Raw genomic sequence first — 25,160 nt, forward strand, 5'->3', positions numbered from 1 at the left:
TCACACATCTTGATGAACCCCTTAAAATAAATGTAAGTGTTAAACGTATATTATATTCAGGTAATATATTTATTAGACATTTTATACTATTACAATCATTTTACTGGATGTGTTAATTAACAAAAGTTACGTAATGAAGCCCTCCAGCAGATGTAATGAAAGATTTCCACGATATAAATGAAGAACATGGTCGTCATAAATTGTTACCTGGAGGTGGTGGAGTATACGGCGGTGGCTTGTCATATCCAGGAGGTTGATCCATATTGCTGGTCATATACACCTCTTTCCTCCTCAAACGAATGATTCACAGTCAGTCAATCTCTAGCTGTCGAGCTGTCAGTGATAAGTGATCATATGATTAGGCGGAAGGAAAAAACAAAGTTGTTCAAAAATGAAGATAACACATATTTGTAAAGATGGTTCCCTAACAACCTAACTGTATAGAATGAGCCACCATGTTCGCGTTGGTTGGTTATGTCTTTCACTTTTGGAAGTGAATAGAGTAAACTTTGTAAACACAACCTTCGCTAAATATTTGTTATTAAATGCGCATAATTTTGTTGTTGATCCTCAGTGATGTTACTAACACATGGGTACCAACATTACCGCTACCGCACGTTTTCTTTTGGAGACGCTTTTAGTTCAGGCGCCAAGAGACTGTGCAAATAGAGAAAGATTTAACAGGTATATGATATTGTTCTTAGCGTAAGATAGTTGATTATGACTAGTGGATGACTGGCAACCGCCAAAGTTTGATTTAAAATTTTGTTGGACAATGTTACGTACGTTGATAACACCGTGTCCCGGCGAGTTTACGTTGAGAAATGGACTGCCATCTATCGTTGACTTTCGTTGTGACTTGGAATAATTATTTACATGTGATTTGTGATTGTATCTCAACTCAGTATTTATTATTACCGTATTTCATATATTTTTGTTGATTTGCAGAATGAAACAACTGCCGTATCTCCATGATAACGTTTCGTGTTAACGTGTGATTGTGTCATACAATGGTAAATTTATTTACCGGTGAAGTTTGGGGTAGATTGTGCTGCATGGCTTCCTTTTTTTTTTTTTTTTTAATTGTATACTTCTCTGTGACAACAAATTGTGTTGTGATCTAAATTGATATCTTCTTTGAGATGAGATATGTTTTCATCACTTCCGAGTTCCCTTCATTAACCGCTAACCGCACTGCAATTGCTGGATGACAACACTTAACTAGTGTAAAGATTTGCAAGTGATATTTATACTGTTACTAACATCTTGCTAGGGATTTGTTTATACTGTAGAAGTTCTGCCTAAAGAGGTTGTATTTAGGTGATCTTTGTAGACAAAAGAATGGCCTGATATAAAGTGACAGTTTACTTATTCACTATGCATTTAATATTGTTACAGAAATGAATATGATTCTGTATTTGATTGTTGAGAATTGAGAAAGTGAAAGGACCAGCTTTTGAATACAGATTCACATGTTTAAAATGTGCTGATGACCGTGGCAAGCTAGAAAGAGCTTATGGTTATGATAGGTTTGATTTACCTCCAGATGGTTGGTCAAAGGAGAAGATTACATCTCTGTACCATGCATGGGGAATATGTTACTGTTTATTTTTTTATTTTATACTCTTAACTCTTTATAGCATAGGGTATCCTTCATACTACCTCAACATTGGATATGGGCTCTCCTCATCATTGCTGTCCACTTCCAGGACTGCTATTTGATACCTGAGGACATACAATTAATGTTATCATCATCAAAACAATATTGTTAAATGTTCATATAGCCTAGCGTATTCTACTGACATTAGGCCCTACCTGACCAAATGTGGGAATCCAGGTGGCATTACAAAGAGCTTGGATGATTGTTGATTACCCAACCTAAATACATAAAAATTAATAAATAATAACTTGGAACAAAGAAAAATGACTAAAGTCCATAAACGTAAGAGCTTGTATCTGTTGAACAAGAACAGCTGCATAGGGTACCAATAGGCCTAGTTGGTAAGGTGCTCGTGTCCTGTGTGAAAGGTTGAACCTTGATGCTGTCGGTTGACATTTAAGAATGTTTAAATGCAAGAGACCCATGACAGTAGATTTATTTATTGACTACATCCACCAAGAGATGGCTACTCACTTTGCACCAGACTTCCTTTACTGACTTATACAACTAGCTGGACTGTGTGGTTTTTTTGTTTTTTCCAACACAGACATCACTTGGTCATCTGGATTTTAGACCCCTTTGGACAACAAACATCATCCCAGAAAGTAAGGCATTGTGAATCCGATTCATTGATGGTCATTTTTTCATCATAATTCGTTTTAGATTCTAGTCAGTGGATACATTTTGAAGTTTTAATTAGGCTATAGTTTAATTTCTTTGCACCTTGTATCATTAGGGACAGATGACCTAGTTGTTAGGCACTTTCAAACTACAAACATCATCATCACTTGGTCATTCCATGGATATTTGTGAAAACCATTATTAGAGCATTATGGCCTTGTACTGTGAAGAGTGTTGCCACATCTGAGCTCAGAAACATTTTGTTGGTGCATAACCTACGATGATGTTCTAGGAAGAAGCATAGGTGGGATAAAGTCAAAGTTAGACAGCGATACTCAAGACTTGAAAATGAAAAGACCATTGAAAATGACAAGGAAAGGACAGATTAGGGTTGTTTAAAGTCACCAGAAGAATGATAGACTTAGACCATGGTCTTTTTAATTAGTGGGGGACTAGTCTTCCCAGAGTTTTTTTTACATATTTCTGCTATTTTACTATTCCTTATTATAATATGACTACACCAGGCAAAGAGCACATAAGTAGTAGTTATTTCACCAAGTTCATTCCGTGTTAAGAAAACAGTATTGGTCTTATGACAACAGGGTTGCCATATCAAACGGCTCTGCTCATCACCATCATGGGTAAACAGCGGCACATAAATTAGTGAAATTCACTATTTAAGTTCAAGATAAAAAGCGGAAGAAACTAAGCTGCAAATTACTTTTATGAAGTAAGGGGTACGGGGAGTTTACAGGAGCTATTTTTAGTTTGTATGGAATCAGAGGTACACTATGGCACGTACAAACCTCAGCAATATAAACCAACTCTCATTCAACACAAGACAATTACACACTGATTTAAAGCCTAAAAACACACACGCAACAAATAAATACTGTAGGTGACTTTACTACAGAAGTGAGCTGCCGGCGGTTCACAAAGTGAAGGACTACACAAGGCTTGTACCAGAGCAACACAGAAGGAAAATGAAGGAAGGCAACGAAGCGATGGCTGTTCCCACCATTGTGCTTCCTACCTACGAATATATTTATGAAAAATAAAATGTTATTTAGTTAGTTTAATAACTCACGGGCAAAAATGCCTCATCCTTTTTATCTGTCTTTCATAATACATTACAAAGTACTGTATAATATCCCTTAATCATGAGGAATTATGGGTGTCTCGGAGCGGGTCTGTTCACTCCTTGTAGGTTTGTAAGAGCAGTACTGTTTTCTTAACGTGGAATGAACTATAGCTGTCTTTGAGACTAACATTTGTCCATACATTCTGACAAGCAGAGTCTATATACTTTATAATGAAGCATGTAAGTTAAAGCCATTACACGTGTTTCTGTCTTACTTAAGTATACAGTAGAGTCTCGATAATCCAAACTCATTAGGACCAGAGTCTTTTCGGATTAACCGGAAAATATTTTCTAATAATATTGTTATTGTTTTTACGTCCCGCTAGCTACTTTTGCTGCGGTTTTTGGAGACGTCTAGGTGCCGGGATTTTCTCCTGCAGGAGTTCTTTTACGTGCCAGTAAATGACATAAAAATGCAGTGAGAGAAGATAGGGCTGACCAGGAGGGAAGGGGATCAAATGAGGTGGGTAGGGTTGAGGCCCTGGTCATGTGGGATTCCATCGTTACACATGTGGGGAAAGTGTGTGAAGGAAAGGGAACCAGGGTAGAGTGTTATCCAGGAATCAGGTTGAGGCAGACAAGGAAGAGGGAAAGGAGAAGGTGGTAGTGTTTCACGTTGGTACTAACAACGTAAGGCAAGCAGAGTATAAGTACCAACATAGTTTGAGATGTGTGGGATCTGGTAAATGCAGCATGGATGAAGTTTAAGGAAGCGGAGATTGTTATCAGTGGAATACTGTGTAGGAGGGAGAGACTATGAAGTGGGTATGTGGGAAACTGGGAGTGAGATTTCTAGATCCTAATGGGTGGGTAGGAGACAGGGATCTGCGCTCAGATGGCCTTCACTTAAACCGCAGTGGTACATGTAAGTTAGGAAACTTGTTTAGAAGGGTTATAGGCAGGTTCATTCAGGAAAATGGGGTGGCCTAGGGAGCGGTGTTAAGCGAACAGGGAATTGGAAATCAAGTAGTGATGACATAAAAATGTTAGTGTTCAACTGTAGAAACATTGTAAACAAAGGAATCGAATTAAGTAATTGAATAGATATATACTTACCAGATATTGTAATAGGAGTTGAATCATGGCTGAGAAATGATATAATGGATGCAGAAATATTCTCACGGAACTGGAGTGTGTATCGTAGAGATAGGATAGGAATGGTAGGAGGGGGAGTATTCATTCTGGTGAAAGAAGAATTTGTAAGCTACAAGAAAGTTAAGAATGAAAAACATGAAATTCTGTGTGTAAGGCTCATCTCTAAAGATAATAGGCAACTTGATGTCTTTGGAGTGTACAGACCAGGAAAGGGTAGTGCTGATCCTGATTCAGAATTATTTGATAAGATAATCAGCTATGTTGGAAATGATATGGAAAGGAATGTGATAGTAGCAGGTGATCTCAATTTACTAAATGTCAATTGGGAAGGTAATGCAAACGACAGGAAGCATGAACAACAAATGGCAAATAAGTTAATATGGAAAGGGCAGCTGATTCAGAAAGTGATGGAACCAACTAGAGAGAAGAATATTTTGGATGTGGTGCTGATAAAACCAGATGGGCTCTATAGAGAAACCGAAGTAATAGATGGCATTAGTGATCACGAAGCTGTTTTTGTCGTAGTTAAAAATAAATGTGAAAAAAAGGAAGGTATTAAAATTAGGACTATTAGGCAGTACCACATGGCTGATAAAACAGACATGAGGGAGTTTTTAAAAAGTAACTATGATCGCTGGAAAGTGGTAAATAAAAATGTTAACACTCTGGGATGGGTTTAAAGCAATTGTTGAGGAATGTGAAAATAGGTTTGCACCTTTAAAGGTGGTAAGGAATGGTTAAGATCCACTATATAGAACAAAGAAGTAAAGAGACTAAGAAGGAAGTGCAGGTTGGAAAGAAATAGTTAGAAATGGTTATAGAAGTAAGGAGAAATTGAAGGAACTTACTAGGAAATTGAATCTAGCAAAGAAGTCAGCTAAGGATAACATGATGGCAAGCATAATTGGTGGTCATACAAATTTTAGTGAAAAATGGAAGGGTATGTATAGGTACTTCAAGGCAGAAACAGGTTCAAAGAGGGACATTCCAGGAATCATTAATGAACAAGGGGAGTGTATATGCAAGGATCTTCAAAAGGCAGAAGAATTCAGTCAGCAGTATGTAAAGATTGTTGGTTACAAGAATAATGTCAATATAGGGGACGTGAGTAATACTAAAGAAGTATTAAGATTTACCTATGATAACAATGACATTTACATTAAAATACAAAAGTTGAAAGCTAGAAAAGCAGCTGGAATTGATAACATTTCTGGGGATATACTAAAGGCAATGGGTTGGGATATAGTACCATATCTGAAATACCTACTTATTTGATTATTGTTTAGTTGAAGGGGCTATACCATATGAATGGAGAGTTGCTATAGTAGCCCCTGTGTATAAAAGAAAGGGTGATATACATAAAGCTGAAAATTACAGGCCAGTCAGTTTGACATGCATTGCATGTAAGCTTTGGGAAAGCATTCTTTCTGATTATATTAGACATGTTTGCAAAATTAATAACTGGTTTGACAGAAGGCAGTTCAGGATTAGGAAAGGTTATTCCATAGAAGCTCAGGTTGTAGGATTTCACCAAGATATAGCAGATATCCTGGATTCAGGAGGCCAAATTGACTGCATTGCGATTGACCTATCTAAGGCATTTGATAGGGTAGATCATGGAAGACTACTGGCAAAGATGAGTGCTATTGGACTAGAAAAAAGAGTGACTGAATGGGTGGCTATATTTCTAGAAAATAGAACTCAGAGAATTAGAGTAGGCAAAGCTTTATCTGACCCTGCAATAAGTAAGAGGGGAATTCCTCAAGGCAGTATTATTGGACCTTTATGTTTTCTTATATATAGCCTATCAATGATATGTGTAAAGAAGTGGAATCAGAGATAAAGCTGTTTGTAGATGATGTTATTCTGTACAGAGTAATAAATAAGTTACAAGATTGTGAGCGGCTGCAGGGTGACCTCGATAGTGTTGTGAGGTGGACGGTGGGCAATGGTATGATGATAAACGGGGTTAAAAGTCAGGTTGTGAGTTTCACAAATAGGAAAAGTCCTCTCGGTTTTAATTACTGCGTTGATGGGGTGAAAGTTCCTTTTGGGGATCATTGTAAGTACCTAGGTGTTTGTTAATATAAGAAAAGACCTTCATTTGTGTAATCACATAAATATGATTGTTAATAAAGGGTACAGATCTCTGCACATGGTTATGAGGGTATTTAGGGGTTGTAGTAAGGATGTAAAGGAGAGGGCGTATACGTCTCTGGTAAGACCCCAACTAGAGTATCGTTCCAGTGTATAGGACCCTTACCAGGATTACTTTATTCAAGAACTGGAAAAAATCCAAAGAAGTAGCTCAATTTGTTCTGGGTGATTTCCGACAAAAGAGTAGCGTTACAAAAATGCGTTACAAAAATGTTGCAAAGTTTGGGTTGGGAAGACTTGGGAGAAAGGAGACGAGCTGCTCGATTAAGTGGTATGTTAAAAAAATAATAAAGGTGTTCTTTAATCCACCTATTCAATACTTTAATTTCCAGTTATAGTGGTTACATAAACAGACTATCAGTTAAACAGGACATGTTTCGCCCTCAATTTAGGGCATCTTCAGCCTAAAAACAATCTTCAAGAGTACACCTAATATTAAATATGGAAGCTAAAAGTTTATCTAGTTACTAAAATACGGTACATAAAATGTGAAAAATGATGCATTATACAAACATGTTAATGGAAACACTGTCAATGATTAAACTAAAAACTATTTTGTCAGAGACTAAAACTTAATTCTAATTAAAATGGTTCAATTAAAATTTTCTCAATCTGAAAATGAAGATTTGTAAGTTAGTAAAGGATATAGCTTTTCTTAAACAGTGTCCGAGACTAAAACTGGTACAGTACCTAGTTTTCTTAAATCAACACAACGTAAGAACATAAGCAGCCCAAGCCATAGTATAACCCCAAGTAAGGTAAATGAATTATAGCTTAAAAATGAAATCGGTGCATATTACAGGAAGAAATCCAAATTGAATTTGTAATTATATAACGTTCACTTAGCGGTGACACAGGATCTATCCCCATTAGAATGGCAGTCATTTTATCAACACATGGAGCACAAACTAACGTACGAACTTAGTAAGAAACAGGATACATTGAATAAGAAAATGAATCATTTAAGGGAGACACACCCAGCTCAATAGCTGCAGTCGCTTAAGTGCGGCTGGTATCCAGTATTCAGGAGATAGTAGGTTCGAACCCCACTATCGGCAGCCCTGAGGATGGTTTTCCAGGGTTTCCCATTTTCTCACTAGGCAAATGCTGGGGCTGTACCTTAATTAAGGCCACAGCCGCTTCCTTACCAATAGAAAAAAAAAAGAGAGAGAGAGAGACACACAAATACGTCACAGTAAACAAACGACGCAAGAACAAATTAAAGGCCCATCGGACACTGTTACTCTACGGTAGTTAACTTGACCAAGGTTCAATTTACGGAAGGAGAGAATGAGCTACTTAAAAGTGGTCCAAAACACAATTGGCCTAATAAAGATAGAGAAATAGACATCATTAACACTGTAGCAGAAGCGGAAGCGAACATATCAAAACTCCCAAGCGATGTACAAGACAAAGTAAGATTGGAGTTAAAGAAGAGATTACCCAGATTAGCTAAAGAGATGTATACCGATTTTGATCCTAAACAACAGAAAACAATAAAAAATATTAAATCGAAAATTGAAGATAATATTATAGTAACCAAGGCTGACAAAAGGGGTGCAATCGTTTTGATGGATAAGGATACATATATAAAAAAACTGAAGATTTTTTTTATAATAACAAATACACAGTAGTGACTAAAGATCCGTTAGCTAAAGTTCAACGCAACTTAAAGGCCTTACTTAAAAGTTCCACATCACTTTTTACCGAACAAGGACAACTAAAACTTGTTAATATGAATCCTAGGCTCCCAGAAATTAGAGCTTTGCCCAAAATACATTTAAAAAAACCTGTTCCGATTCGTCCGATAATCAATTGCCAAAATTCTCCCATGTATAAGGTCTCTAAATACGTTCATAATTTTTTGAAAAAACATTACACTTTTAATAATAAACAACCATTAAGAAATTCCGTTGACTTGTGTGACATTTCGATTAAGTTTGGCATGCGTCCAAACCAGACGATGTGCTCGTATGACATAGTGAATATGTTCCCGAATATTCCGACAGATCAAACTGTTGATATTATTCATGACTAGCTGATGTACCCGTGCTTCGCTACGGGATTCTCAGAAAGCCTGTCTTTGTGGTTTTCCTACCTGAAGTCGTCAGAAGGAGTGTAGTGATTAAAAGCAATGTTATATAAAATACTCGATCAAATTAATAAACCGCACATTTTCTCACTTTTAACGAACAGTACTACGGTGCCGATCTAACCGTCCAAAGTTCCAGTGCTGCAATGACCAGACCGCAGACAGCCGTGAACACTTCTCTGCCATTATTCCGTTAAATATGCACACTGCTCATTCCAATCAGTGCCTCAGAGTAGGAATTGAATAGCTCGAATGCTATGATGAACCAGTTTGTTATGTATCAGTAGTATCAGAAATTTATCTAACTCCCCAGCTACTTTCCGCCAATTTTCAGGCAGGCTGTTATACTTGGTACGACCAGGTGAGTTGGCTGTGCGGTTAGGGGCGCATAGCTGTGAACTTGGATCCGGGAGGTAGTGGGTTCGAACTCCACTGTCGACAGCCCTGAAGATGGTTTTCCGTGGTCTCCAGTTTTCACACCAGGAAGATGCTGGGGCTGTAACGTAATTAACATAGGGGCGGCTTCCTTCCCACTCCTAGCCCTTTCGTATCCCATCGTCGCCATGAGTCCTATCGGTGTCGGCGTGACGTAGAGCAAATTAAAAAAACTCTGTATACAGCAGTAATCCCATCTATCGGAGATGAATGGCAACAGAGACACCATGGAAATCACAACAAACAATGGTCAATGTAATGTTATTGTTGATCAATGTTATGAGCTTTCTGTATTGTTGGCCTTCATATTCAGTTTTCTTTCGACTCTGTAATATAAGACCATCTTATAAAATTTATTATAGCGTAGACTGTAAAGACCACTAATAACACAAATATTCGAGAATTAAATTTTAGGCCTTCCCCTAAACTACTATTTTGCTCAGCGTGAATAAAGTTATTTATGGCCTAGATTGTAGCGGCTTATTCCCGAACTGTGCATACCGATTTTATTTACGATCGGACAACTAATAACAAATATTTCAGAATTAAATTTTAGGCCTTCCCCTAAACTACCATTTCTTTCAGCGTGAATAAGATTATTTACGGCGTAGATTGTAGCGACTTATTCCCCGACTTTGCATACCTATTTTAATTAAGATAGGACCACTAATAACATAAATATTTGCAAATAAAATTGTATGCCTTCCCCTAAACTACCATTTCTTTAAGAGTGAATAAGATTATGGTTTTTACTGTACCGACTTATTTTAGAACTTTATATACGGTACCTTTTTTCATTAAGATAGGACCACTAATAACATAAATATTTGAGAATTAAATTTCAGGCCTTCCCCTAAACTACCATTTCACTCAGCGTGAATAAAATAATTTATAGCCTAGATTGTACTGGTTCATCACCCGACTTTACATTCCGATTTTCATTAAATTCTCTTCAGCCGTTTTCTCGTGATGCGTGTACATACATACAGACAGACAGAAATTACATAAAAGTAAAAAATGCATTTCCTTGTTACTGTGGACATGACCGATACAGAAATACCATTCTTTTCAAATTCTGAGCAATGTACAGACAAAACTCTTATTTTATATATATATAGATAATATTTGTAAACACAGTAATCTTAGTAAAATGGAAGTAGAAGAATTCACTAGATTATTCAATTTTGTATAATTACTTCTCATTCAACAATAAAATTTATAAACAGTATGGATTAGCAATGGGTGACCCAAAATCGGGCATCCTTGCTGACATATTTATGGATTCGATCGAACACAATGAAATAATAGCAAAAATTAAAGGAATTGATTTATGGTTGAGATATGTAGATGATACGTTTGTAATTATAAACAAAGATGTCACTAATATTCAAGAAATCTTAAATAAGTTAAATGAAATCGAACCTAATTTGAAATTCACAAAAGAGGGCAAAGTTGATAACTCATTGAATTTTCTAGATGTAACTGTTCCTCGTAAGGATAACACTCTTGGTTCCAAATATTTAGAAAACCGATCCAATCGTCCACAACCATAAACAATTTTTAATTGCACCCGAATTCACATAAACAAGCATCTTTTCACAGTCTAATATATAGAGCGCTTATAATCCCTTTATCTCCCAAGAATTTGAAGAAAGAATTGAATTATATTAGGTACCTTGCAAAACAGAATGGTTTCAGAATAGAAATGATCAATAGACTGATCAATAAAATTAAGAACAAGTTATCCACGAATCTGATTCCAGAAAAAAAAAACTGAATATGCTACATTCAATTATAATAATCCAGCTATACACCAGATTACTAATGTTTTCAAGAAACATAATTTTAGCCTAATATAGTTTTTAGAACTACTATTACTAACCAGTCCATAATTATTCTTTAATCATAAAAAAGTTCATTATGACAAAAATCGTTATTTGGGATCGGGAGTATACAGACTCAAATGTACACAGTGTAATTTTTCATATGTTGGACAGACTGGGAGAAGCTTCATGACAAGATACACAGAACATGTTAACGCGGAAAAACATAGGAAATACTCAGCGATTAGTTTGCATATGAGGGAGACTGGTCACAGACTTGAATCCATAGAGAAAGACCTAGCGATAATTAGAAACATAGAAAAAAGGGAGAATGTTGAACTAAAAGTTTATATATCTATTTAGACCAGACGTATAATAAGGAACAGAATCTTAATGACATCACGGACAGTAGAAGCATTTTACATGAATTAACGCCAAAATTATTAAGGAGAGTTAGTTCAAATAAATTTAGGATACCTAATATATTTAATTCTTCATACTCTAATACTCCACCCATACGTACAGATATTAGGCATACTTCCAGCAAGACAGATGACTCTGCCCCTTTGTCAGCCTCGTCACAGTTAACTCCACCCATCCTCTCCTCTCTTCCACACTCCCCCATTCCTTCCCCTCCGAGTTCACTACCGCCTCTGCAGCACAGTTACAATATGAGACTCAGAGCCAACAGAAGGGCAGCTACTAACACAACAGTAGATAACAAGTAACATCTTTCTACAAACATGTAAGTCCTCATCTGTTCCAAACATTGTAAGCAGAATTCTCTCCTTGCGATCATCATCTTAATTCTTCCTTTCCTTCTCTTACAGAGAACATTTACCAGAACCTACTGACATTTCCTGACAAGGTTTCAGACAATAATATTGTCTACCGATGCTAAGGGCCACTTCTACAATAAATCAACTGGTGCTTCAGTTTCACTTTATGCTCACGAATCCATTTGCGGCCTTGAACATGTTGTATATATGACATTTCATGTTTGTGCTTGTGTACACGCCCTCATGTCGTTGGGATTATGTCATTATCACTTTGTTATTCCACTAACAATTTTAATTGAACCATTTTAATTAGAATTTTAATGGAAGAAGTTTTAGTCTCTGACAAAATAGTTTTTAGTTTAATCATTGACATTGTTTCCATTAACATGTTTGTATAATGTATCATTTTTCACATTTTATGTACCATATTTTAGTAACTAGCTAAACTTTTAGCTTCCATATTTAATATTAGGTGTACTCTTGAAGATTGTTTTTAGGCTGAAGATGCCCTAAATTGAGGGCGAATCATGTCCCAATTTAACTGATAGTCTGTTTTTATGTAACCACTATAAGTGGAAATTAAAGTATTGAATAGGTGGATTAAAGAACACCTTTATTATTTTTGAACTGTAAATTTTCAATATGGACCAAAAATGAGATTTATAACATGTAATAGTAACAAGTGGTATGTTCCGAGCTGTCAGTGGAGAGATGGCATGGGAGGACATCAGCAGATGAATAAGTTTGAGTGGTGTCTTTAAAAGTAGGAAAGATCACAATATGAAGATAAAGTTGGAATTCAAGAGGATAAATTGGGGAAAATATTTGTTTATAGGAAGGGGAGTTAGGGATTGGAATAACTTATCAAGGGAGATGTTCAATAATTTTCCAATTTCTTTGCATTCATTTAAGAAAAGGCTAGGAAAACAACAGATACGGAATCTGCCACCTGGGCGACTGCCCTAAATGCAGATCAGTAGTGATTGATCTACTTACACGAGGCTGGCATATTTGAGCACTTTCAAATACCACTGGACTGATCCAGGATCGAACCTGCCAAGTTGGGGTCAGAAGGCCAGCGCCTCAACCGTCTGAGGAAAATAGTTTCTACAATACAGTACTGTACAGTACATACTGTAATTTGAAATGTCCATTCTTTAGCAATTACATTAATAAAATACTGTATAAAATTACAGTAGGGTTGTTAAGAATCCGTAAAGGAGAAAACGACTGAAACTAGGTTCTTGTCTCCTAAAACTGCTAAAATACGGTAACGTGTTACACTTTTGCATTGAGCCCGGAGTTGATATATTCAGATGCCGCGGCCGCCTTAGAACTTGCCATACGCTACGTCGAGCAACACTCCGCTGCTATGCCCACTGATGTGATGTTTATGAGACGCTGGTTTAACACTGCATCTACGAGTAGGTTCCAATCACTATGGCAAAAGAAAATGACCAGCGATTGATGGTTTATGATGTGTAATTATGTTTACATTAAGGTATTATAGTAAAATATGAATAATAAAATGCAAGTAAATCTTCATTCTATAATATGTTCTTTCATTTCAATAAGGAGAACTTTTTTTAAAAAAATGAATATTTCAGTTCGGATTAACAGGACTCAAGTGTATTGTGATTTATTGTCATATTTTTTATTATAGTCTGTGTTTAAATTAATGTACTTTTTTTGTGGTCTATGAATCTGAGTATTAGTATAAGTATTAGACTTGGGAGTAAGGAGACAAACAGCTCGTCTAAGTGGTATGTTCCAAGCTGTCAGTGGAGAGACAGTCTGGAATGACATTAGTAGACGAATAAGGTTGAGTGGTGTTTTTGAAAGTAGGAAAGGGCCAGTGACCTAGATGTTAGGCCCCTTTAAACAACAAAATGTCAATATGAAGATCAAACTTGGAATTCAAGAGGACAAATGTGGGCAAATATTCATTTATAAGAAGAGGATTTAGGGATTGGAGTAATTTACTAAGGGAGATAATGAATAATTTTCCAGCTTTATTGAAATTATTTCAGAAAAGACAAATAACTGATAGAGAATCTGCCAGCTGGGTGAATGACCTAAATGCAGATTGCAGATCAGTGGTGAGAGATTGATAAGTCAAAGTGGATAAAAAAGACTACAATGCAGTAACTGTAAGGTACGATGTTATTAACAATTATATTTTGCAATTGGGAGATATCCTGGTGGTCATATCTGCTTTCAGTTTAGTATAACAGCAAACTTGATGAGAAGTTAAATTACATTGAAATAATTACAATTCAGTCAATTATTTGAAAACAAACTATTACAAGAAATAATATCAAAACAAGAAATTTCATAATTAAGAGGAAGAATTAAAAAGAAACACATGAAAACGAGAAACAAAAAATACTGTGCAATGAAAAATTACTCACAGGTAGTGTAATAATAATTACAAGCAATAGCATAGTAGGAGAGATCATTACATCTGTGTACTTCGTTAATCAATACTGTCAGTTATATTGATCTGTTATTTCCTGCACTGTCTCCCCAAACATGAATGTGGCACACTCATTAAGCAGCTATTGAAAGAAGCTCTGCTACTCATGTGTCTATCTGTCGCTTTCATTTCTACAATAATAATAATAATAATAATAATAATTGTTTGACCTTGGATACCTTCTGAAGCAGTGTCATTTTAGTGGCCTGGTTGCCAATTTCGATGTTCTAATTGTTGTACTGTCTAATAGTGAAAGTAGGACTCTACTACAGGAGTCGCATCATAAGTAATTGCAACTGCATTAGTTTGTCTGATAATGCTGCAGCTCGGGAAATCCATGATGTGTGTTGGTAAACCAAGGCAATATGAATCTCATTATTAGCACAAAATGAGGTTGGCATACAAGAGGTACTGGCATGGGAGCAATTAAGAGATATGCTCATAGAATGCTGTGTTGTAGTCTTTTATTATTCACAAGCTGAACACAAACATGCATTACAAACAACCAATGTCCTTAAGCAGGGCATCAGCACATTGTCATTGGCGGACTTTGTTGCATCATTGTCTACCCCCTATTGCTGATATGCCATTACAATAGCCACCTTGTCTGCAAAACATATCCCACACAACAATTTCTCAAATTTTGGAATGAGTGCAAAGTCACATGGTGAATAGCTAGGGTATTCAAAGACTCCACAGATTCACTGTTGTACAGGGTCCTCAGCGGGAGCCGCAGTGTGGGCTATAGCATTATCAGAGAGGAGTATGGTGTTGTGAGCAGTGCCAGATATCTCCGCTGAAGTGTAAATGCAGGTGGTCCTGCAGAAATGTGCAATGATACTGGGCAGTGATTATGTGTCTCTCACTAACAGAACGACACCTTGGCTATCATATGATAAAATGAGCATGACCTTCATGGGTGATGGATTCTGCTCACCCTGTGCCATTGAGCCATTGATGCCATTCAGCTGACATACACTTAAGTTCAGGTTTGTACACTTGTGCTCAAGTTTCTTTGTTAAAATAATATGATTGAACATGTTTCTTTTGCACTGAATTTGCTGTAAGTGGATACAACAGGTCTCATATTATGTCCACTTCTGCACCTCTGTTAACTGATGAGGTACCAGTGGCATATACTGAGGGTTACCAAGGCTGTCGGTGAAGCCCAAACCTCAAATAGAAATGATGGAAATCTAAATCACATTATAATGTAATCGTCTGACACATCGTTCCATTTGCAAAACTTGAAAGCAATGAGAAAAAAACATTGCTCGTATGTGTGAGTGCAAGGCATGAGAGACTAACATTGCAGCCAAGGTAGTGTGTCCCTCTCCCGTCGAAACGCCTCATGTTGTTTGCTGCTGACTGTCTAGTAGGTGCGGGGTCCTAGAGGACAGGTGGGCAAATCTTTGCTCTGTCAGTTTGATACTCGCCTTGCCACTGCTAAGGAGGGAGAGAGCTCAATAAAAGTTCTCCAGAAGACTCCGAACAGACACAATTGACCCGTGTGCTACAATGTCATGTGTTTTCTGTTGCATGTACAAGACATCTTACTGGTTGTTTACAGTTGAGAAAATTATTTATTTCAATAGTATTACTGTTCTCAGAACAGTTTTAGTTTATTTGAAGTTATAGTGTATAACGTGACTGACCGTGTGGGGTTACTTTTGTAAAATGACCAGACCTTATATAACAGGTACTGGATAAACCATTTTCGCAACTGAAGTATGCAGATAAATTGCTGATAGTTTACTAGGTGAATCAAATATAAACCGGAATTCTTTTTTTATGATTTTATTGAATCCACCGAGAAATGCACCATAAGCACCTAATTTTTCTACATAATCTCCCAAATTTGAGACACATTTTTGCCATTTTTATGCTGTCCTCGAAAAAAGAAGAAGAATTATGTGTGTGCAGCTAGTTGCGCACGTACTCCTCTCCCCCTGCATCATAATGAAATCGCTTTCCTCTCAGTTCTTTCAGTGGTCCAAACAAGTGGTAGTCACAAGGTGACAAGTCGACTGTAAGGAGGATGTTCCAGAGATGTCTCAATGCATTTCCTCCAATTTTTTCCCGTGTTACAACAGCATTGTGTGTCCTTGAATTGTTGTGCAGCAGAAAAACATCTCAGATCGGTTGTCGGCAACGTTTGTTGCGATATGCAGCTTTTGTCTCAACCGAAAGATGGCAGTAATAGGCTGCATTCACTGTCCTTCTTTCATGCAAGAAATCCACAAGCAAAATGCCCACATATCCTAAAAAGCAGTTGCAAGGTCCTTTCCAGCAGGAAGGTGTGTTTTGGCATTGACTGAGCCAGCTGCACCTCGTTCCCGCCACCATGCTTGCTTGTTTTGACTCCGGGGTGTAATGATGAACACAAGTTTTATCAGAAGTCACAATGCGACGCAAAAAATCGTATCCTTTCTCCTCATAGCGATTCAGATGCCTCCGACAAACATCCTGGTGTAATTTTTTTTGTTCCTTGGTGAGGAGACGAGGAACCCACAAGGCAGACAGTTTCCGAAGGTCGAGTTCATCATTGTTGATGGCTTGAACCCTTCCAAAGCTTATTCCTACGAGCGAAGCAATTTCAGAAATGTTTATGCACTGATCTTCTTCAATAAGGTCACGTACAGCAAGAATGTTGTCTGCAGTGATGCTTGTCTGGGATCGTCTTTGGTGGGGCTCGTTTTCCACTTCTTCCTGTCCTGTCAGAAATTGTTTGTGCCATTTATACACCTGGGTCTTTGAAAGAGCTGCGCCCCCAAACTGTGCACGGAGCCTTCTCAAAATTTCCAAAGCTTTGGTGCCTTCTTTCGCCAAAAACTTGATGATGCGCTGTGCAGCGGACATGTGTACCTGTTGCTTACTTATGGCGTATTGAAGCGAGCGGTTGCTCTGTGGTGTGTGACGCATCAAGACCCCTACTCTGGAGATCCTCACCAACGTCCTCTCAAAGCCCCACCCATTTCCGTTCGCTACTGGAGCCGCTAATTTTAAATTCCGGTTTATATTTGATGCACCTAGTAAAATGGGAAGCCTACTCCACAGCTTTCTCAGAATCAATCTCCTTGTACTCTTAATTTCCCGGGTTTGGGGACTAGGTGTTGATGACGTCTTCGCAATTCATTTCATCCTCATTAGGTCACTACCAAGCCTTTCCAGAGAACATGCATTATTATTATTATTATTATTATTATTATGATTATTATTATACAATAAAAATGTAAATTTTTACAGCATGATCATGGATCAGACACCACCACCGATCTACCGAGGAAGCTAATAAATCAGTGAATGATGTGTACGGCCACAGGTAATGCTGTAAAATTCTACATTTTAATTTGACGGTAATAATAAGCCTCTGGAAAGGCTTGGTGGTGACCCAATGAGGATGAAATGGAGAAGAAGTCATAAACACCCAATCCCCAAGTCAGGGGAAATAAGTGTATGAGGAGGTCGATCACAAGAATTGAACCGGGGTCATCAGGTCAAAGGCAAGCATTCTATCCATTTAGCCACAAAACGGGGCTTTAATATGCTAAGGTCTTTAGTTTGCTAAACACTAGGCTGCCATTTCCACTGATCAGGCATTGAGTATGGCAGTGGCAGAGGCCAGGCCAGTACCTTGTGAAATAGCCTTGACAACACAGCAGTCTACTCCGGTGGCTCAAAACGCTTAAGACTTGACGTTCACTGAAGCAACTGTCGAAAAATGGGAGTAACCTAAGTCTAGTGGCAGCCAACGTCTTAATCTCAGCATACGCCACAGTAAGGTACCTGCTGTGAACACTTCTTGCTCACCTGCTAGACGTGTTGTAAAATGCAGAACACTGTCAACTGAGACATGCCTTTATTTGTTGAAAATTTTTGCACAGTCCTTTCTGTTCAGCTCTGTTTGATAACGGCCGTGGACAGGTATGGCAGGTCTGTTGTGAACTTGATCCTCAGTTGCTACGTGTCTTCATTGGAAGGCCATCACCCACAGCTTTTCCTAGTTCTGGATGACAAGGAGAATTTCAGTTTTCATGTATAACTGTGGTTTCAGTTTACTTAAATCCATCTTGGAGCATGGCTGAAGGCAGTTGATAGTGTCAGGAGCTGGTACCTAATCACCCATGCCCATGGAAGTGATCTTTGGTAGTATGTATCAGAGGGTTTTCCAACATAATATGTTTGAACGATATAACGCTGTTGCTGTGATTATGAAACGACCTACATAGATGGTTCCTGTGGTTCCAAATGTACTCTCTCTTTGCCATTCCAAATGCAAAAGAAAAAAATACATTACACAGATCGAACCTTCTTTCTATGCTTAAAAAAAGGAAACTGCTTATTTTATGCTAAAACAGTTTTGTATCACGAAAAGCTTCTCTCCACATCGGATATAATTACTGGTGCATTCTTCTTTGTTGGGCTCCAGATCTCCGTTGTCACTAAGGACATTACTTTTGGACACTAGTTATTTGCACAAGTTTATTTTACCCAAAATTCTTTGATAAAACGTTCCTTAATATTGCCAAAGCTTGTTTCCCAGGCTCCTTGGAAGAATATTTAAGCTTTTCACGACTTCAAGAATAATATACAGAGCTGACCATAGTTGTACGTCTTTCCTTTAAAGTTTTGCGATTGTGAAACGTAAGGAAGCGAAGTGAAATTTAATGCATATTAAGTCTCCTTGAATTCCCTGTGCACACATAGCTTATAAGGACTCACTAATGCACAAATCATCGTCTTTGTTTACCTTTTTGAGGTCTGATTTTATAAGATCAAAATTGTCCGCATAATAGCACGCCGCATCCTGCCACTTACCCCACCTGGTGCACACTGGTTGTAGAGGTAGCGGCAAATCAGCGACACACTGAATAAACTCTCACAACTTGGTCCTTAAATGAACACTTTCTTCACTAAGCTCTTATGGATATGAGAGTCTATTTGGACAGGGGGAAACTCCTTTACACCGTAGTTAAGTTTGGTAGGAATGTAGTGTTAAGAACTTAAGTAAACAGCACTAATTTTACATGTATACGTTCAACCAACCATAAATATTCATCAAATTACAACGCAGTGTTAATGACAATAACAACTTGCTCCTAGAAGAGAAGACAGCACTCAGCAAAACTTTTCATTAGTGCACATTATTCTCCATAGATTGGAATGTTGCTATGCTTTCTTATGTGTCACCAAACATTTGACCAATGTTGAACATATTGTAATCAATTTTAAATCACATGATGTTTTATTGCCTGTGTCAGTTTTTGATTGCACACTTTGAAGCTGAAGATGTCCCACAAATCAGGACGAAACAAGTACACAAGAACCTTGTGTATCCGGATAAAGTGGGACCGGAACTGATCCAGAATATCGAAAATCCGGATAAACCAAAAAAATAAAAAATACAGTACATATTATACAGAACAGTAATACATTTTTCCAATTGTACAAAAAAATATAAGAACACATATCTTAGATTTACAACTCTGTTTTATGCACTAAAATAATGTGTGAGTTTTCTGTTTTACATTTGTATAGCATTTGCGTGCAGCACAATCACAAAGACATTTTACTAACAACAGTTCTGTTGGTGTGGTTTCAGTCAAGGATAGGCCATCAGTATGTCCAGCTGCATTGTTGCCTCTCCATGAGTCATTGTTTCTCTGATGGAGTGCCAGTTTCATTTTCGAATTCACCATCAGTGAATTAATAGTGTGTTGCATTCAGAAGAGCGTGGATTCGAATCCCACCTCAGCTGTCCTGGGATTGGTTTCCACAGTTTCACTTTCTCAATTCCTGGTGAACGCCGGGATGGTTCCTTTGATAGACCGTGGCCGAATTACTTCCAATTCCTGTCCTTAACTATCCTTGACGGAAAAGACATTCAAAAAGAGTTGACGTCGTAAAAGAAATACTGTACAAGTAAAAATATTTTTTTATTATTTTCGATCCAGATAAACCGGAGATCCGGATTAATGAGGGCCGGATAAACAAGGTTCTTGTGTACTAATTACATATTAAGCCAAGTCCAAATTAGACAATAACCTAAGTTTATGTAATCGTAGATTAGTCATGAATTAAAAAGTATTTGAAGGCGGAAATCATCTCTTAAAACCAAAATTGAATTTAACGCCAATACGGAACCCCACAACAAAATTTATGAATTGTAATACGGTACATACCGTGTGCTAGACAAGTTAATTATCTTGCTATACAGAACTTCAAACTCTTGGCATGCTTTAACCATGTAAGATGTAGCACCTGAAATTAATTAGATGTACTTTATCATATCAGATGTCATCAGGCCACGGAAACACCACGGCATCATTAAAAGCTTTAGTTTTACTGTTAGTTTTCTCAACTAAAAATGATGGAGATGGTTTGAATTTTAATGCACCGACTACGACATTGGCTACATACAGCCCCTAGATTTGTCTCGTAAACTGTAATCCATACCGTATTGTTGCCAATTTCAACACATATTCTGTGTACTGTCTCGGAGTAAAGTGTTGGCAGATAGACCTAGTACTTAAGTAGTGTTGACTCGTCAGGGGTTAGGAAGTTTGATGTACTGTACTTACTTCTCTAACATTTCATGTAGCACGGGATGCTGCAGTTTGTTAAGTGGTACATATGCCGCATGAAATGCGTAACAAATATCTTGTGAGAACTGACAATTTCCTGGACCAGGTCTTGCATCATGCATTTCAGGAAGCAAACCTGTCAGCTTCTTCAGCGATACACTCTTACCATGTTTCGCTGGCGCAATATGTTGTGTAACTTGTAAACATATGTCTGCTGTTCCATCGGTTGTAAAAATGTCACCAATCTCCCACACAAAATGGTTCAAATTCACTTTCGTGACTCATCTTATTTGTTAAAACAATTACACCGTGCTGTCAGTCTATGGCTTACAAGTTTGGCAGACCACTTAATTTCAGGTAAAATTTCCAATTAAGGTACAGACTACTGAAGGGGCAAAGGAAGCTTAATGAGACTTGCACGGCTCCAGTCATCCGGTGTCCTTAATGACCGATGTGTCTTGTCTTTAAATAGAATACAGAGACAAGTGTGCACTGACAAAACAGAGAAGCCAATTGCTAGAATTGCCAAGAATTAAAAAAAGTGAGCAGGAGACACCTTGGAAGTAGAACATATTGCAGAATATAGAAAATAAGTATTTATGAATAAATATGCCAAGATATGTATTAAATGATAAAAATGGCACAAATATGTAAATAAACGAAATATATTTAGTTAAATGAAAAATATTTAAGCAAATAATTATCCGTACCTTCCTGATGAGTTTCTAGAGAAAAGAAAATCTTTCATTCAATCTTAGATTTATAGTCCTATTAAAACAACTTGCATGTTCTGACAGCTCGCAGCACATGGCGCCGAGGAAAGGAGTGGGAGGGCTGTGTTGCCACATGATCCGGCTGGAGTTACTACTAATGAAAGCCTCTCGCTCTGTGCTAAGCGCATGCGGAGAATAATATCCATGTCTGTGGATCATGAAAGCGTTAGAAATAACATTAAATATTGTTGCTATTATTCCAAGGTGGTTCAGCGGTAATTTTACCAGCTCGGATATTGTAAGATATACTCATAATTTCCCTCCCTCACAGGCTTTTATCAGTCTATCTCCGCACGATTGATTTCATTTTTAGGTACATTTCAGCAGCCAAATGGCACTTTGACTGGCCTGCTGAATATTCTGGTTTCAAATCCGGGTGGGGATGGGAGAAATATCTAAGAGATTTTTGTATACATAAAGAAGGGAAATCGCTTGGACCCTGCCATAGGCGTCGGCACAATTTAAGATACCAGCTATACTGAAACGTGAGTTGTGATAGGCAAAAGTCCATCTTTTACCTCATTGTTTCAATCGCCTTTAAACTTGCGATCATAGTTATGGGACCTCTTTCTATCGAAATCTGAAGTAAAAGCAAAACCTTAGGTATTCTAAACACAGGTCATGATTCTTAATTTCTAAAATCTCACATGGTAGAGAGGAACAAGGAGCTCGTTGTCCTGACTCACAACAAGTTAAGGAACAACTTCGTTCAAATCGCAGATAATGTTTCAACATCACACGAAATTACGCAGACTATATGTCTTTTCACGAGAGTTTAATCCTGGTGTAAACATGGTATTTCCACGCCTCCGCCAAAGAAAGAGTTGTGATTCGCTGAGCGTGTAGTACCGACCTCCACCCCATCAACGTCTCGTGTTCGGATGTACAGGGCTGCGCATCGCATAGACAACAATGCGAAGATCTGAACTTCTGAATAAACAAGTAAACCTGGATTCTGTTCACTTAGTTTATTGAACACATTCACAATGCACTGCCTATGGTCACTTCTGAGCGGTTTTCCTCTTTTATGCTTCACTACACGTGATGGTCCTACCTCTTGCTCCATTTCTCTTGCTATGAATACTGACACTGACTGCTGTTGCAAGATGAAACACCTTATCTCCACGCTGTACAGCTTGGGACTTTCCCCCACTACAAGAAGACTTCCTGTATTACACCACGCCTTGTGCCTTCATTTCTCGTTATTTAATCACTATTTTATTTTAAAAAAGCTTATACGGTGAAACTCCGTTAAGAAGTTTTTCAAGGAACTGCAAAAAAAACCCACTTCTTAAGCAGGAAACTTCTTGAAAGGGGTAATGCCCAAAAACTTATTCTGTACTTTGAAATACATGTGAAACACACAGCCAACAGATTTCCTTGTTTGTGAACAATACCGAAATAGGCCGATATATAAGAGCTGCTAACAGAAAGCCACAATATAAAAATTCGATTATAATGACAATATTTTTAGAGATAAAGTAAAATAATTGAACATACCGTATTATAAATATATTTGATAAGAGAAGGGAACATATTATATAAAACCTTGCACAAGAGATAAGAAGAAATACTAAGAACATTAAAACGGTAAACGGGAACTGTACATAATGTAAATTCTGTACTGCATTAGACATTAAATACATTTTCACACACAAAAGTCGATGCTCCTACTTGGAAAAGAAATTGTCCAGGGTTGACTGTTTCAGGTTTTTACTGCTTTCTTGAAGTATAAACATCTCCGTTTCCCACATTGCCTTTATGTGTTCTGGTTCCCCATTTTCGCATCTAATGCCTGCATATACTCTTCAAACAGGGAACTTGTCATCCAAGCTGACTTGTTGCTGGTGTACTTGCATGGTAAATTCCTCACATTTTTTTAAACAGCCTGACTTCCTAGACTTCCCTATCATCAGTTGAGGTAGTTTTTCAGTTCCTTCCATATGGGCACCAACCAATACCGGTACCGTAACTCGCACTTTATTTAATTTTACCCCGTGGCAAGATTCTCCCTTCAAAAGTAGGGACATATCCGGAATAAGCTGGTAAACAAATGCGAATTCGTCAAGATTAAAAATGTTGCAAGGTTTGCTTATTTTAGCAGGCAGAACCATTTCCTTCCACGCTTCCCTTTCCTCCGCACTTACTCTCTCTGCTTCGCCACAAATTGTTTCGTAAATGATGCCGGCTCGATTTTTAAAGCAGTCCAGCCACCCGTTCGATGCGTTAAAAGGTACCCTTAATTTGCATGCGGCTTTCTCCTGCACAATAGTCCCACTGAGTATGTTTAAACTTCGCTGCTGTTTAAACCATATTAGCAGAGCTTGTTCTATTTCATCGTACTTTTCATATTTAACTTCCTTGCAATTTGCTGAAGTATTCCCTGCAGAAGCAAAGATCTCTTCTTTCTTCGCTATAATGCTGTTCAAAGTAGATGGCGGCATCCCCAGCTCCTTTGCCAAAGCAACACGGGAAAGTGTCGATGACTCCACTTTCCTTATAATCTCCACTTTGTCTTTTATTGTTAGTGCCTTTCGCTTGATCTCTTTCCTCTGAGTTCCACTCATTGTCACTTAAAACGTTTGTACGTTGATATTACAAGTACAACTAACTTCACCGACTCCTATTCATACTAATTACGACGCTACACTATGCTAAATTAAAATTATAAAATTCTTTTATTAACAACCACCTACTCAATACAATATAATACACTCATTGAATTATAAAATAATCATGAGGTATCTTAAAAAATGGCTTAAATAACGGAACATGTTTCGTTCGGCATTGCGAACATCATCAGCCATTAGTACAAAGACTAAGGTCAGGGCCCTGAACTTAAGTGATTAAAATTGTTAAAAGAATAACAATGTCGTAATAAAAAGTAATATGATAACATTAGATTTAATTAGTAACAGTATGTACAGATCAACAGCAAGAATTTATGGTGAAATACATTGAACGATGGCAGTCTGTGGAGTTAAAAACAATCTTGGGGTTGTTAAAGTAAAAAAAAAAAAATAGATATTGTAGACAATTAAAATATATGTCAATGTGTGAAGCGTGGATTAATTATTGACGTTGAAGTTCTTACAATTGTGCGAAAACAAAAGTTGAATTAGAGTTAATTGAACAGTACGAGTCAAATAGAACCAGTCAAAAGGCGCATGTCGACGTAACCAAGGATGATATGACGCGATCACCGGTAATTGCAAATTCTGTAGGAGAGAGAATCACAATGCCAGAAGGAAATACAAGTTGAACCAGTCCACATTCATGCGCTAGCACAAAATTAAAAACGTATACAATGTAGAACATCAATGATGAACTTGTTAAGGAGTAACTGTGATCTTGAATAAGGGAGAGTTCAGGCAATCCGTAGATGAATGAAGCAGATTATGGCACAATTGGAGTTTGAAATCTGGAATGAAAGAAAAGGGAGGAAAATGAAATTATGTTATAACGGAAAATGAAGAAGGAGAAAAGAAAAAATTGAAAGAGGAGGCTTACCCTTGGGACTAGTG

General features: G+C 37.6%; 2 protein-coding genes across 3 annotated transcripts in view; one reads left to right on the forward strand and one right to left on the reverse strand.

Annotated features, from left to right (window-relative positions):
• Nucleotides 1-578, reverse strand: part of LOC136857104 (membrane protein BRI3) — a 45,548-nt gene extending 44,970 nt beyond the window's left edge. Inside the window, exon 1 of the mRNA XM_067135502.2 lies at nt 208-578. Within this exon, the coding sequence (XP_066991603.1) occupies nt 208-274 (67 nt within the window). The 5' untranslated portion in view covers nt 275-578. The remainder of the gene's footprint in view (nt 1-207) is intronic.
• Nucleotides 579-882: 304 nt separating this feature from the next.
• Nucleotides 883-25,160, forward strand: part of LOC136857105 (serine-rich adhesin for platelets) — a 59,240-nt gene continuing 34,962 nt past the window's right edge. The window contains exon 1 of one of the 2 annotated variants that reach the window (XM_067135504.2): nt 883-1,013. The gene's annotated coding sequence lies outside the window, so the exon portion shown is untranslated. Of the gene's footprint in view, nt 1,014-1,135; nt 1,227-25,160 lie in introns of those variants that run through there. The other variant, XM_067135503.2, reaches the window with a different exon arrangement.

This window comes from Anabrus simplex, chromosome 1 (genome assembly GCF_040414725.1).
Source record: "Anabrus simplex isolate iqAnaSimp1 chromosome 1, ASM4041472v1, whole genome shotgun sequence".
Taxonomy (NCBI): domain Eukaryota; kingdom Metazoa; phylum Arthropoda; class Insecta; order Orthoptera; family Tettigoniidae; genus Anabrus; species Anabrus simplex.